The sequence below is a fragment of the Sinohyriopsis cumingii genome, chromosome 14 (genome assembly GCF_028554795.1).
Source record: "Sinohyriopsis cumingii isolate HCF-2022 chromosome 14, ASM2855479v2, whole genome shotgun sequence".
Classification (NCBI taxonomy): Eukaryota; Metazoa; Mollusca; class Bivalvia; order Unionida; family Unionidae; genus Sinohyriopsis; species Sinohyriopsis cumingii.
Genome location: NC_142974.1, coordinates 675,656 through 693,164, shown reverse-complemented (window position 1 = coordinate 693,164; position 17,509 = coordinate 675,656). Strand labels below are relative to the sequence as shown.

The following is a 17,509-nucleotide window of genomic DNA, read 5'->3' as shown; positions in this document are numbered from 1 at the left end:
ATTATGTATTAAACTGATACTTATATTATGTATTACACTACTACTTACATCATGTATTACACTACTACTTACATCATGTATTACACTGCTACTTACATTATGTATTACACTGCTACTTACATTATGTATTACACTGCTACTTACATTATGTATTACAATACTACTTACATTATGTATTACACTGCTACTTACATTATGTATTACATTACTACTTACATTATGTATTACACTACTACTTACATTATGTATTACACTGCTACTTACATTATGTATTACACTGCTACTTACATTATGTATTACACTGCTACTTACATTATGTATTACACTACTACTTACATTATGTATTACACTGCTACTTACATTATGTATTACATTACTACTTACATTATGTATTACACTGCTACTTACATTATGTATTACATTACTACTTACATTATGTATTACACTGCTACTTACATTATGTATTAACTACTACTTACATTATGTATTAACTACTACTTACATTATGTATTACACTGCTACTTACATTTGTAATAGAATACTACTCACATATTGTATTACACTACTACTTACATTATGTATTCCACTACTACTTACATGATATAATACAATGCTACTCACATATTGTATTACATATTAGACTGCTACTTACATTATGTATTAACTACTACTTACATTATGTATTAACTACTACTTACATTATGTGTTACACTACTACTTACATTATGTATTAAACTGATACTTACATTTGTAATAGAATACTACTCACATATTGTATTACACTACTAATTACATTATGTATTACACTACTACTTACATTATGTATTAACTACTACTTACATTATGTATTAACTACTACTTACATTATGTATTAACTACTACTTACATTATGTATTGACTACTACTTACATTATGTATTACACTACTACTTACATTATGTATTAACTACTACTTACATTATGTATTAAATACTACTTACATTATGTATTAACTACTACTTACATTATGTATTACACTACTACTTACATTATGTATTACACTACTACTTACATTATGTATTACACTACTATTTACATTATGTATTACACTGCTACTTACATTATGTATTACACTACTACTTACATTATGTATTGACTACTACTTACATTATGTATTACACTACTACTTACATTATGTATTAACTACTACTTACATTATGTATTAACTACTACTTACATTATGTATTAACTACTACTTACATTATGTATTAACTACTACTTGCATTATGTATTAACTACTACTTACATTATGTATTGACTACTACTTATATTATGTATTACACTACTAATTACATTATGTATTACACTACTACTTACATTATGTATTAACTACTACTTACATTATGTATTAAATACTACTTACATTATGTATTAACTACTACTTACATTATGTATTACACTACTACTTACATTATGTATTTCACTACTACTTACATTATGTATTAACTACTACTTACATTATGTATTAACTACTACTTACATTATGTATTAACCACTACTTACATTTTGTATTACACTACTAATTACATTATGTATTACACTACTACTTACATTATGTATTAGCTACTACTTACATTATGTATTAACTACTACTTACATTATGTATTAACTACTACTTACATTATGTATTAACTACTAATTACATTATGTATTACACTACTATTTACATTATTTATTAACTACTACTTACATTATGTATTAACTACTACTTACATTATGTATTAACTACTACTTACATTATGTATTACACTACTACTTACATTATGTATTAACTACTACTTACATTATGTATTAACTACTACTTACATTATGTATTAACTACTACTTACATTATGTATTACACTACTACTTACATTATGTATTACACTCTACTTACATTATGTATTAACTACTACTTACATTATGTATTACACTACTACTTACATTATGTATTACACTCTACTTACATTATGTATTAACTACTACTTACATTATGTATTAGACTACTACTTACATTATGTATTAACTACTACTTACATTATGTATTAACTACTACTTACATTATGTATTAACTACTACTTACATTATGTATTAACTACTACTTACATTATGTATTACACTACTACTTACATTATGTATTAACTACTACTTACATTATGTATTAACTACTACTTACATTATGTATTAACTACTACTTACATTATGTGTTACACTACTACTTACATTATGTATTACATTACTACTTACATTATGTATTACACTGCTACTTACATTATGTATTACACTACTACTTACATTATGTATTACACTACTACTTACATTATGTATTACACTGTCACTTACATCATGTATTACACTACTACTTACATTATGTATTACACTACTACTTACATTATGTATTACACTGCTACTTACATCATGTATTAGACTACTACTTACATTATGCATTAACTACTACTTACAGTATGTATTACACTACTACTTACATTATGTATTAACTACTAATTACATTATGTATTAACTACTAATTACATTATGTATTACACTACTACTTACATTATGTATTAACTACTACTTACATTATGTATTAACTACTACTTACATTATGTATTACACTGCTACTTACATTTGTAATAGAATACTACTCACATATTGTATTACACTACTACTTACATTATGTATTCCACTACTACTTACATGATATAATACAATGCTACTCACATATTGTATTATATATTAGACTGCTACTTACATTATGTATTAACTACTACTTACATTATGTATTAACTACTACTTACATTATGTGTTACACTACTACTTACATTATGTATTAAACTGATACTTACATTTGTAATAGAATACTACTCACATATTGTATTACACTACTAATTACATTATGTATTACACTACTACTTACATTATGTATTAACTACTACTTACATTATGTATTAACTACTACTTACATTATGTATTAACTACTACTTACATTATGTATTGACTACTACTTACATTATGTATTACACTACTACTTACATTATGTATTAACTACTACTTACATTATGTATTAAATACTACTTACATTATGTATTAACTACTACTTACATTATGTATTACACTACTACTTACATTATGTATTACACTACTACTTACATTATGTATTACACTACTATTTACATTATGTATTACACTGCTACTTACATTATGTATTACACTACTACTTACATTATGTATTGACTACTACTTACATTATGTATTACACTACTACTTACATTATGTATTAACTACTACTTACATTATGTATTAACTACTACTTACATTATGTATTAACTACTACTTACATTATGTATTAACTACTACTTGCATTATGTATTAACTACTACTTACATTATGTATTGACTACTACTTATATTATGTATTACACTACTAATTACATTATGTATTACACTACTACTTACATTATGTATTAACTACTACTTACATTATGTATTAAATACTACTTACATTATGTATTAACTACTACTTACATTATGTATTACACTACTACTTACATTATGTATTACACTACTACTTACATTATGTATTAACTACTACTTACATTATTTATTAACTACTACTTACATTATGTATTAACTACTACTTACATTATGTATTAACTACTACTTACATTATGTATTACACTACTACTTACATTATGTATTAACTACTACTTACATTATGTATTAACTACTACTTACATTATGTATTAACTACTACTTACATTATGTATTACACTACTACTTACATTATGTATTACACTCTACTTACATTATGTATTAACTACTACTTACATTATGTATTACACTACTACTTACATTATGTATTACACTCTACTTACATTATGTATTAACTACTACTTACATTATGTATTAGACTACTACTTACATTATGTATTAACTACTACTTACATTATGTATTAACTACTACTTACATTATGTATTAACTACTACTTACATTATGTATTAACTACTACTTACATTATGTATTACACTACTACTTACATTATGTATTAACTACTACTTACATTATGTATTAACTACTACTTACATTATGTATTAACTACTACTTACATTATGTGTTACACTACTACTTACATTATGTATTAATTACTACTTACATTATGTATTACACTACTACTTACATTATGTATTAGACTACTACTTACATTATGTATTAACTACTACTTACATTATGTATTACACTGCTACTTACATTATGCATTAATTACTACTTACATTATGTATTACACTCCTACTTACATTATGTATTAACTACTACTTACATTATGTATTAAACTGATACGTACATTATGTATTAATTACTACTTACATCATGTATTAATTACTACTTACATTATGCATTACACTACTACTTACATCATGTATTAGACTACCACTTACATTATGTATTAAATTTATACTTACATTATGTATTAATTACTACTTACATTATGTATTAATTACTACTTACATTATGTATTAGACTACTACTTACATTATGTATTAAACTGATACTTACATTATGTATTAACTACTACTTACATTATGTATTACACTGCTACTTACATTATGTATTAATTACTACTTACATTATGTATTACACTGCTACTTACATTATGTATTACACTCTACTTACATTATGTATTAGACTACTACTTACATTATGTATTAAACTGATACTTACATTATGTATTAACTACTACTTACATTATGTATTACACTGCTACTTACATTATGTATTAATTACTACTTACATTATGTATTAGACTACTACTTATATTATGTATTAAACTGCTACTTACATTATGTATTAATTACTACTTACATTATGTATTAGACTACTACTTACATTATGTATTACACTCTACTTACATTATGTATTAGACTACTACTTACATTATGTATTAAACTGATACTTATATTATGTATTAACTACTACTTACATTATGTATTAAACTGATACTACATTATGTATTAGCTACTACTTACATTATGTATTACACTGCTACTTACATTATTTATTAATTACTACTTACATTATGTATTAACTACTACTTACATTATGTATTAACTAGTACTTACATTATGTATTACACTGCTACTTACATTATGTATTCATTACTACTTACATTACGTATTACACTACTACTTACATTATGTATTAGACTGATACTTACATTATGTATTAATTACTACTTACATTATGTATTAGACTACTACTTACATTATGTATTAAACTGATACTTACATTATGTATTAACTACTACTTACATTATGTATTAACTACTACTTACATTATGTATTACACTACTACTTACATTATGTATTACACTCCTACTTACATTATGTATTAAACTGATACGTACATTGTGTATTACACTACTACTTACATTATGTATTACACTACTACTTACATTATGTATTAACTACTACTTACATTATGTATTACACTACTACTTACATTATGTATTACACTCCTACTTACATTATGTATTACACTACTACTTACATTATGTATTAATTACTACTTACATCATGTATTACACTACTACTTACATTATGTATTAAACTGATACTTACATTATGTATTAACTACTACTTACATTATGTATTACACTGCTACTTACATTATGTATTAACTACTACTTACATTATGTATTACACTCCTACTTACATTATGTATTACACTACTACTTACATTATGTATTAATTACTACTTACATTATGTATTAGACTACTACTTACATTATGTATTAAACTGATACTTACATTATGTATTAACTACTACTTACATTATGTATTACACTGCTACTTACATCATGTATTAACTTCTACTTACATTATGTATTACACTACTACTTACATTATGTATTACACTCCTACTTACATTATGTATTAAACTGATACGTACATTATGTATTACACTACTACTTACATTATGTATTACACTACTACTTACATTATGTATTACACTACTACTTACATTATGTATTAATTACTACTTACATTATGTATTACACTACTACTTACATTATGTATTAATTACTACTTACATTATGTATTACACTACTACTTACATTATGTATTAAACTGATACTTACATTATGTATTAACTACTACTTACATTATGTATTACACTACTACTTACATTATGTATTACACTCCTACTTACATTATGTATTAAACTGATACGTACATTATGTATTACACTACTACTTACATTATGTATTACACTACTACTTACATTATGTATTACACTACTACTTACATTATGTATTACACTACTACTTACATTATGTATTACCTACTACTTACATTATGTATTAATTACTACTTACATTATGTATTACACTACTACTTACATTATGTATTAACTACTGCTTACATTATGTATTACACTACTACTTACATTATGTATTACACTACTACTTACATTATGTATTAACTACTACTTACATTATGTATTACACTCCTACTTACATTATGTATTACACTACTACTTACATTATGTATTAATTACTACTTACATTATGTATTAGACTACTACTTACATTATGTATTAAACTGATACTTACATTATGTATTAACTACTACTTACATTATGTATTACACTGCTACTTACATCATGTATTAACTTCTACTTACATTATGTATTACACTACTACTTACATTATGTATTACACTCCTACTTACATTATGTATTAAACTGATACGTACATTATGTATTACACTACTACTTACATTATGTATTACACTACTACTTACATTATGTATTACACTACTACTTACATTATGTATTAATTACTACTTACATTATGTATTACACTACTACTTACATTATGTATTAAACTGATACTTACATTATGTATTAACTACTACTTACATTATGTATTACACTACTACTTACATTATGTATTACACTCCTACTTACATTATGTATTAAACTGATACGTACATTATGTATTACACTACTACTTACATTATGTATTACACTACTACTTACATTATGTATTACACTACTACTTACATTATGTATTACACTACTACTTACATTATGTATTAACTACTACTTACATTATGTATTAATTACTACTTACATTATGTATTACACTACTACTTACATTATGTATTAACTACTGCTTACATTATGTATTACACTACTACTTACATTATGTATTACACTACTACTTACATTATGTATTAACTACTACTTACATTATGTATTACACTACTACTTACATTATGTATTAACTACTACTTACATTATGTATTAACTACTACTTACATTATGTATTACACTACTACTTACATTATGTATTACACTACTACTTACATTATGTATTACACTCTACTTACATTATGTATTACACTACTACTTACATTATGTATTACACTACTACTTACATTATGTATTAACTACTACTTACATTATGTATTAACTACTACTTACATTATGTATTACACTACTACTTACATTATGTATTACACTCTACTTACATTATGTATTACACTACTACTTACATTATGTATTAACTACTACTTACATTATGTATTACACTACTACTTACATTATGTATTACACTACTACTTACATTATGTATTACACTCTACTTACATTATGTATTACACTCCTACTTACATTATGTATTACACTACTACTTACATTATGTATTACACTCTACTTACATTATGTATTACACTCCTACTTACATTATGTATTAACTACTGCTTACATTATGTATTACACTACTACTTACATTATGTATTACACTACTACTTACATTATGTATTAACTACTACTTACATTATGTATTACACTACTACTTACATTATGTATTAACTACTACTTACATTATGTATTAACTACTACTTACATTATGTATTACACTACTACTTACATTATGTATTACACTACTACTTACATTATGTATTACACTCTACTTACATTATGTATTACACTACTACTTACATTATGTATTACACTACTACTTACATTATGTATTAACTACTACTTACATTATGTATTAACTACTACTTACATTATGTATTACACTACTACTTACATTATGTATTACACTCTACTTACATTATGTATTACACTACTACTTACATTATGTATTAACTACTACTTACATTATGTATTACACTACTACTTACATTATGTATTACACTACTACTTACATTATGTATTACACTCTACTTACATTATGTATTACACTCCTACTTACATTATGTATTACACTACTACTTACATTATGTATTACACTCTACTTACATTATGTATTACACTCCTACTTACATTATGTATTAAACTGATACTTACATTATGTATTACACTCTACTTACATTATGTATTACACTACTACTTACATTATGTATTACACTCTACTTACATTATGTATTATACTCCTACTTACATTATGTATTAAACTGATACTTACATTATGTATTAACTACTACTTACATCATGTATTAACTACTACTTACATCATGTATTAACTACTACTTACATTATGTATTAACTACTACTTACATCATGTATTACACTACTACTTACATTATGTATTACACACTACTTACATTATGTATTACACTCCTACTTACATTATGTATTAAACTGATACTTACATTATGTATTAACTACTACTTACATCATGTATTAACTACTACTTACATCATGTATTAACTACTACTTACATTATGTATTAACTACTACTTACATCATGTATTACACTACTACTTACATTATGTATTACACTCTACTTACATTATGTATTACACTCCTACTTACATTATGTATTAAACTGATACTTACATTATGTATTAACTACTACTTACATTATGTATTAACTACTACTTACATCATGTATTACACTACTACTTACATTATGTATTACACTCTACTTACATTATGTATTACACTCCTACTTACATTATGTATTAAACTGATACTTACATTATGTATTAACTACTACTTACATTATGTATTAACTACTACTTACATCATGTATTACACTACTACTTACATTATGTATTACACTCTACTTACATTATGTATTACACTCCTACTTACATTATGTATTAAACTGATACTTACATTATGTATTAACTACTACTTACATCATGTATTAACTACTACTTACATTATGTATTACACTCCTACTTACATTATGTATTAAACTGATACTTACATCATGTATTAACTACTACTTACATCATGTATTAACTACTACTTACATTATGTATTACACTCCTACTTACATTATGTATTAAACTGATACTTACATTATGTATTAACTACTACTTACATTATGTATTAACTACTACTTACATCATGTATTACACTACTACTTACATTATGTATTACACTCTACTTACATTATGTATTAGACTACTACTTACATTATGTATTAAACTGATACTTACATTATGTATTAACTACTACTTACATTATGTATTACACTATTACTTACATTATGTATTAAACTGATACTTACCTTATGTATTAATTACTACTTACATTATGTATTAGACTACTACTTATATTATTTATTACAGTGCTACTTACATTATGTAATACAATACTACTTATATTATGTAATACAATACTACTTGCATTATATAATACACTCCTACTTACATTATGTATTATCTACTACTTACATTATGTATTAGACTACTACTTACATTATGTAATACACTCCTACTTACATTATGTATTAACTACTACTTACATTATGTATTAGACTACTACTTACATTATGTAATACACTACTACTTACATTATGTATTGGGGTCACCGAGTGGCCGAGTGGTCTAAAGCGCTCACCGTTCCGAATCACTGCCATTTCACTTCTGTCTGTGTGGATTCGAGTCCAAGGCTAGGCTAGCGTGGATACGTTGGTAAACATGGCAGTAGCTTCTCGCGGGTCGGTGGTTCTGCTCTGGGTTTTCCAGGTTCTTCCTGCACCAGTTATTCTATCCGCCATGTATAGCCTATCTTGTGCTGAAAAATGGCGTTAAGCCCTAGAACAACAACAACCACAACATTATGTATTACACTACTACTTACGTTATGTATTAACTACTACTTACATTATGTATTACACTGCTACTTACATTATGTATTAATTACTACTTACATTATGTATTACACTACTACTTGCATTATGTATTACACTACTACTTATATTATGTAATACAATACTACTTGCATTATATAATACACTCCTACTTACATTATGTATTAACTACTACTTACATTATGTATTAGACTACTACTTACATTATGTAATACACTCCTACTTACATTATGTATTAACTACTACTTACATTATGTATTAGACTACTACTTACGTTATGTATTACACTACTATTCACGTTATCTATTGGACTACTACTTACATTATTCATTGGACTTCAGTTCACATTATGCATTGGAACACTATTCACATTATGCGTTGGACTACTGTTCACAATATTCATTTAACTATTATTCACATTATGCATTTAACTAATATTCACGTTATACATTGGAATACTTGTTCATTACCGCCGGGCACTCGGTATAACTTGTTGGGCAGATTGGGCTCGTTAGCCTTGGCAGGCAACCAGTCTAAGAGAAGGGAAACTCTGACTCCAAACCCGGGCAGATGAAGCTCGTTAGCCTTGTCAGGCAATTCATCTAGGAGAAGGAAACTCTGATTCAAAACCCACCAAGTCCCATCCATTGGATTATGGCTCCACTGCCTTGTGGATATCTTCGGGAGAAGGAAAGGCTACGGGAGTAAACCCAGACAGAAAATCCGGAGTGGAGCCCCTAAGGCGGCTGGGGGTCGACTACGACTTCCTTCTGGCAGTTGCAGCATCCAAACTGGTGCCAAATGTCATGCTCAGCATTCCTTTGGACCCCACCAGCAAGGACGAGAGGGGGATCCTGACGTCTGGGCAGCCCAGGATCTCCATACTCCACGCCCAGGCTTGCACCCTGGAGATGACACTCCAGTCTCGCTACTGAGTGAGGAAACAACACGGAAGCTGACAGTTTACGGGTTATAAGTCCCACCCGATTGGCGTAGGGAAGGGGCGCCACGGGTCAGCTTTGACGGTGGGAGGGATCATCGTGTCCCACTGGCCAACTATCGCCCGCCTCAAGCCTGGCAGCCCCCGGTCAATAAGGTGTTGACCCGCCATCGTCTGCCTGTTCCAGTGGGTGTCTGGAGCTCAGTGTGTTGTTGAGCATGAAAAGCAGACGGTAGTTCCACACCAGACAAAAGAAACAAGAAACCAATAAAGAAGACTCCAGCTCTTCGATTTGCACCATGTGTACAGGCACCTCCGACGACCTCAGAGAAGTGGACGACACCTGAAAGACGGCCCTCATCGATAGAGAACTCACCAGACTAAATATCAGCATAGGTGCCCTCCAGGAAACCAGGCTCGCCTATAGTGGCTCCCTCAGAGAGGAAAACTACACCTTCTTCTGGAAGGGTCGAGAACCTGAGGATCCCCGCCAGCACGGAGTGGGCTTTGCCATCAAAAACAATCTCCTTGCCTCGGTTGAACCTCCCACAGGGGGCACTGAGCGTCTCTTATCCATCCGCCTCACCACTGCTTCAGGTCCTGTCAACATCATCAGTGTCTACGCCCCAACCCTCAATTCGTCAGAAGACCCGAAGGATCAGTTCTATGGGCAGCTAGATGAACAGATCAAAGGATGCCCCAAAAACGAACCACTATTCCTCCTCGGCGACTTTAATGCCAGAGTAGGTGCGGACCACGAGTCATAGCCTACCTGCCTCGGATATCATGGCACTGGAAAGACCAACGAAAACGGTCAGAGACTGCTGCAGCTATGCACCTATCATGGCCTGTGCGTCACAAACACCTTCTTCAAGTGTAAGCCACAACACAAAGTGTCATGGAAACACCCCATATCTCATTACTGGCACCAACTCGACTTGGTCATCACCAGGCGCTCTGCCCGTAACAGCGTCCTCTCCACTAGAACCTACCACAGTGCAGACTGCGACTCCGACCATGCCCTCGTGAGCAGCAGAGTGCGACTACAGCCACACACACTACACTACTCAAAACCAAAAGGACGTCCTCGCATAAACACTACACAGATGTCAGTCCCTGCCAGGGTGGAGGAGTATGTGTCCGCCCCGGACAAGGCTCTCCAGGACCTGCCTGAGCACGACGCTACAGCCAAGTTGAACGCCATGTAGGGTGCCATCTACAGTACAGCTATGTCAACGTTTGGCAAGAAGGAACGACCCACCCAGGACTGGTTCAACGCACACCTATCAAGGATGGAACCACAAATCGAGGAGAAACGAAATGCCTTCATAGCTTACAAAAAATGTCCTAATGAACGGACGCTTGCTGCTCTCATAAGTGCCCGAAGTAACACCCAACGCATCGGTAGACAGTGTGCGAACGAGTACTGGCAACAACTGTGTGAAGGGATCCAGCACAGTGCCGAGTCCGGACACATCCAAGGTATGTACAGTGGCATCAAGAAGGCTCTAGGCCCTACAGTGAAAGGGGTCGCTCCCCTGAAATCTCTGATGGGAGAGAAGATCACAGACCGTGGGCAACAGATGGCCAGATGGGTGGAGCACTACTCAGAGCTATACTCCCGAGAAACATCAGTCACCGATGCAGCCCTCAGCAGCATAAAGAATCTGCCCACCATGGAAAAACTCGACAAATTGCCAACCTTAGAGGAGCTCAGCAAAGCAATCGACTCCCTTCCAAACGACAAAGCACCAGGTAGTGACAGCATCCCGCCCGAAGCTATCAAACGTGGAAAACCAACATTGATTAAACCACTGCATGAGCTATTTTGCCTCTGCTGGGAGGAGGGAGTAGTCCCCAAAGACATGCGCGATGCCACAATTGTGACCCTTTACAAAAATAAGGGCGACCGCAGTGACTGTAATAATTACAGAGGGATGTCGCTCTTGAGTATCGTTGGTAAAGTGTACGCCGCATCATATTCAACAGGCTGCAGTTGCTGGCGGACCGTGTGTACCCGGAATATCAGTGCGGCTTCAGAGCAGGCAGGTCAACGACAGACATGATCTTCTCCCTACGACAACTCCAAGAGAAGAGTAGAGAGCAAGGTCAACCACTCTACATGATGTTCATCGACCTCACCAAGGCCTTTGATTTGGTCAGCAGGAAGGGCCTTTTTGAACTTCTAAGTAAAATCGGTTGCCCCCCAAACCTCCTCAGCATGATAATCTCTTTCCATGCAGAGATGAAGAGAACAGTCCTGTATGATGGATCCTCCTCAACCTCCTTCCCAATTAACAGCGGCGTGAAGCAGGGCTGCGTGCTGGTACCAACACTTTTTGGGATCTTCTTCTCCCTGCTCCTGTCCTACGCCTTCGACACGTCCACGGATGGCATATATCTACACACCAGGTCCGACGGGAGGCTGTTCAACCTGGCACGACTGCGCTCAAAGACCAAAGTGAGAGCTGTGCTCATCAGGGAGATGCTTTTTGGAGATGACGCAGCTCTTCTGACCCACACCGAGGAAGCCCTCCAGAGACCGGGAGACCGTTTTGCTGATGCATGCATGCAGTTTGGTCTCACCATCAGCTTGGAAAAAACAAATGTCAGCGTGCAAAATACCACCATTGCACCTTCCATCAAAATCAACCTGGTCACCCTGGAAGCAGTCAACAACTTTACCTACCTAGGGTCAACCATCAGAACACTCTCTCGATTGATATGGAGCTGGACAGAAGGCTTGGAAAGGCAAACACCATCATGGCTCGATTAACGAAGAGGGTGTGGGAAAACAACGCGCTGACAGAGCACACCAAGGTGAGAGTCTACCAGGCCTGCGTTCTCATCACCCTTCTATATGGAAGTGAGACCTGGAGTACCTACATGAGGCAAGAACGCCGGCTCAACTCCTTCCATATACGGTGGCTAAAACGCATCCTGAAAATCAGCTGCCAATACCGTGTTCCACACAGCGAGATCCTGCAGCGTGCAAGTACCCCCAGCATGTACTCCCTGCTGAGCAAACGCCGCCTTGGATGGCTGGGACAGGTCCGACGCATGGAGGATGGAAGGCTGCCAAAGGACATCCTATATGGACAGCTGGCCACTGGCATGAGAAGAGTCGGACGCCCCTCACTCCGTTTCAAGGATGTATGCAAGAGGGACATGAAGGCATGCAACTTTTCACCCGATGGCTGGGAAGAGCTGGCTGAGAACCGAGACACCTGGAGACTGACGTTAAACAATGGCATATCAGTCGCTGATGCGAGGAGAGGCCAGTTGGCGGCAGAGACACGTAAGAGAAAGAAGAACGCGGCAGCAACCACAGTAACGCAGACTTCCCAGTATGTCTGCACCAACTGCAATAGGGACTGTCACTCACGTATGTGCCTGCTCAGCCACAGCAGACGATGCCAACAGAGACAGACAACACCCCAAGGGCGCTATTCACATGGTCTTTCGAGACTGAGTCGCCAATGATGATAACTTATTCATTGGACTACTATTCACATTTTGCATTGGACTACTGTTCACATTATGCATTGAACGACTATTCACGCTGACGTGTTTCACTGCCTAGTCACAACACTTTTCAGTTTCGTGCATTTAATTCTTAAGTTAGTGACTCAAAGTTTGTTAATAAACCAAATCCGAGATTTGAATATTGGACAACTATACATACTTTCATTTAAAGAGAAAATGAAACAAGTTCTGTTTTGGAAATGTAGTGGAGTTAACCACCGACTGTCTAAATACTAGCGGTTTGATACGTTTTGTATGTCCTAATTGCTTGTTGTATAGTTATTAACTCTACCATCGAATAACTATATTTGTATATCCTAATGTTTGTTGTATTACCCTACCATCGATTAGCTTCTTGTATATATTAACCATACCATCGAAATTCTAAATAGCTGTCTTGATATAATCAAGGAATTCGTTCAGCCGTTAGATTTCCAGGCTGTTGTATTACAATTTATCTAAACATGAAATTTCCAGTCAGTTGTATTACAGTTCATCCAGCCATTGAATTTCCATTTAGTTGTATTACGATTCATGCAACCATGGAAGTTCTATGCAGTTGTATTACGATTGATCCAACCATGGAATTTCTAGGCAGTTGATGTAATCGAACAATTCACACTGCCATAGAATGTAAGCCACAATAGCTGTTCGTATCATTCAAACGTATTACATAATACTATGGAATTCTCTGTGAATCCGTATGTGAAAGTTATTTGTTTTAATCAATTATTATAACATTCATCATGTTGTTATTGTTATTTTGAATTCCAAGTTTAGTTTATTAGATATCCTGCTAGTTGTATTTTGAATTTTATTACATTTAAAAACGTTTGGCATACAGTACAAATTAAAATAAATTGAAATAATTACAACCATCCGAGTTGCTGTGATCTGCAAATAATACGCTATTCGTCGTGATTTTAAGCCCGTTTTTCAAATGTTACTTGCACTGAAAGATACCCATCATTTCATAAGAATGCAAATTATTTCAAAATAATGCGACCCCTGCTGTGATTATCGCTAAGATAACAGAAACACCTCTGAAACGCTGTCTTCTTTTCTAATCACAAAGGCAAATTAAGGATTGGTCATGGTACCAAACGTAGCTGTGTAAGCTGTCTCCTTTCCCTATCTACACGGTAAATAAAGGGTTGTTATCCAACAACGTCATACAACTCTAGTTACACCCATGCAATTAGCCAGGCTGGTCAGTTAGGTGACATCATATAACTCGAGTAACACCAGTACCATTAGCGAGGCTGTTTAGTTAAGTTACATCATACAACTCGATCGACGTGTGCTGTTTTTTCTTCTATTGTTTCTAGAAAGTGACTGTAATGATATGCCGGTTCATGTACTGTACGGACCCGATAACGGGCGAATGCAAGGAAAAGAACTTAGGTGCTGCTACAGGAACCGCGTGTGGTTCAAATATGGTAATCTCTCTCTCTCTCTCTCTCTCTCTCTCTCTCTATCTCTCTCAAGAAATATGGTTGGCGTTATGGTTGGCTTTCCAAGTTATAACAAACTCTTAAAATAGAATGTATTTTGCGAAAACAGTATATGGTTTAAGCACTATATTCTAGAGCCCTTTATAAGAAATTCTATTTAGGTGTGACTAGATACCATTCAAGGTCTTTTACAACAATTCGCACTTAAATGTAGTCCTTTATACAGCTTCATGCACTAGTTTGCAAACCAATCTAATTCAAAACAAGTGGACTGATATGGGTACAAACTCTGAGCTTTTATCCACTCAAAATTATATAAATCATCTCTTTTTACAGTGGTGCAAAGAAGGGTTATGCATTCAGAAAAGTTCTAAATAGGTGAGTAGATCTCTTAGGATTAAATGTACAGTTGCACACTAGTAAGTCTCCAGACTCCCGATCAGAAGGATTCAGTTTCGACTCCAGTTGTTTCTGCACTATGTGTATCTGCAGAGGGTACTCTAAACACCAAGCAAATAATACAACAAATAACAAACAACAATCTTTCGGAATTATTCTTTTATAAGAATGTAATGGTCAGTTCAGTTCTTAATTGTTGAACAGTATCATTTGAATTATATTCGGTTATTATTATGCAATGATGGTTATGACGATGACAATGATGATCATGAGAAAGAGGACGATGATAACTAAATTAATCGACGCACTATGTTTGTAAATATGGAATGAAACGTCGTCCATTTGATTCGATACATTATGGTTACAGTACGCTAAAGCAATCTTTGTATTTTAGGTCCAAATCGCAGTGTGCTACACTCATCCAAGCAAGAAATTGGAACAGTTACAGGGCTTCCGAGTGGTATAATTGGGCACTAGGATTTTCGTTGTAGTATTGTCCCTTCCAACTAGTGAAGAAGTGTTTTTATGACTTTAATATATTTACCCCTGTATACTGCTTTACAATATTCAGACACTTGTACATGTCATGGATTGTACTGAACAATAAATTTTTATATAATTGTGAAATTAGGGTTGCTACGTGACAAACGAGAGGGAGAATAAAGTATTAAAGAGTTCATCAGTCTGTTTATTTATCCATTCTTCACTTGTCATCTCATTCTGGTTAAATGTTTTGTTACTTATTTTATCAGCGCCTCCTATTTGGCATGTTGACAAGGTTGGATAGCCTAATTACCTCATCTTCAGGTCAAGGTCAAACTAAATGGCCATTTGCCCAAAACAGACCAGTCTTTTATATCATACATTTAATTTCCAGAATGACACATTTATTGAAATAGTTTGTTTTCATTATATATGAATTTACGCAACATGTAAAACAATGAGAAGGTAGCTTTAACTTGAAATAACATAGGCATCGAGATAGTTATTTTATTAAAGTTTTGTTTCGTGGGGGTTGGAGGGGGCTGTCTAGACTTCCATATCAGATTTACTACAA

At 32.8% G+C, this 17,509-nt stretch overlaps 1 protein-coding gene across 1 annotated transcript in view; it reads left to right on the top strand.

Annotated features, from left to right (window-relative positions):
* LOC149783072 (metalloprotease mig-17-like) overlaps positions 1 to 17,170 on the top strand; it is a 37,863-nt gene extending 20,693 nt beyond the window's left edge. Inside the window, exons 3-5 of the mRNA XM_089933062.1 lie at positions 15,928 to 16,038; positions 16,390 to 16,431; positions 16,847 to 17,170. Of these exons, the coding sequence (XP_089789188.1) occupies positions 15,928 to 16,038; positions 16,390 to 16,431 (153 nt within the window). The 3' untranslated portion in view covers positions 16,847 to 17,170. The remainder of the gene's footprint in view (positions 1 to 15,927; positions 16,039 to 16,389; positions 16,432 to 16,846) is intronic.
* The last annotated feature ends 339 nt before the right edge of the window (positions 17,171 to 17,509 follow it).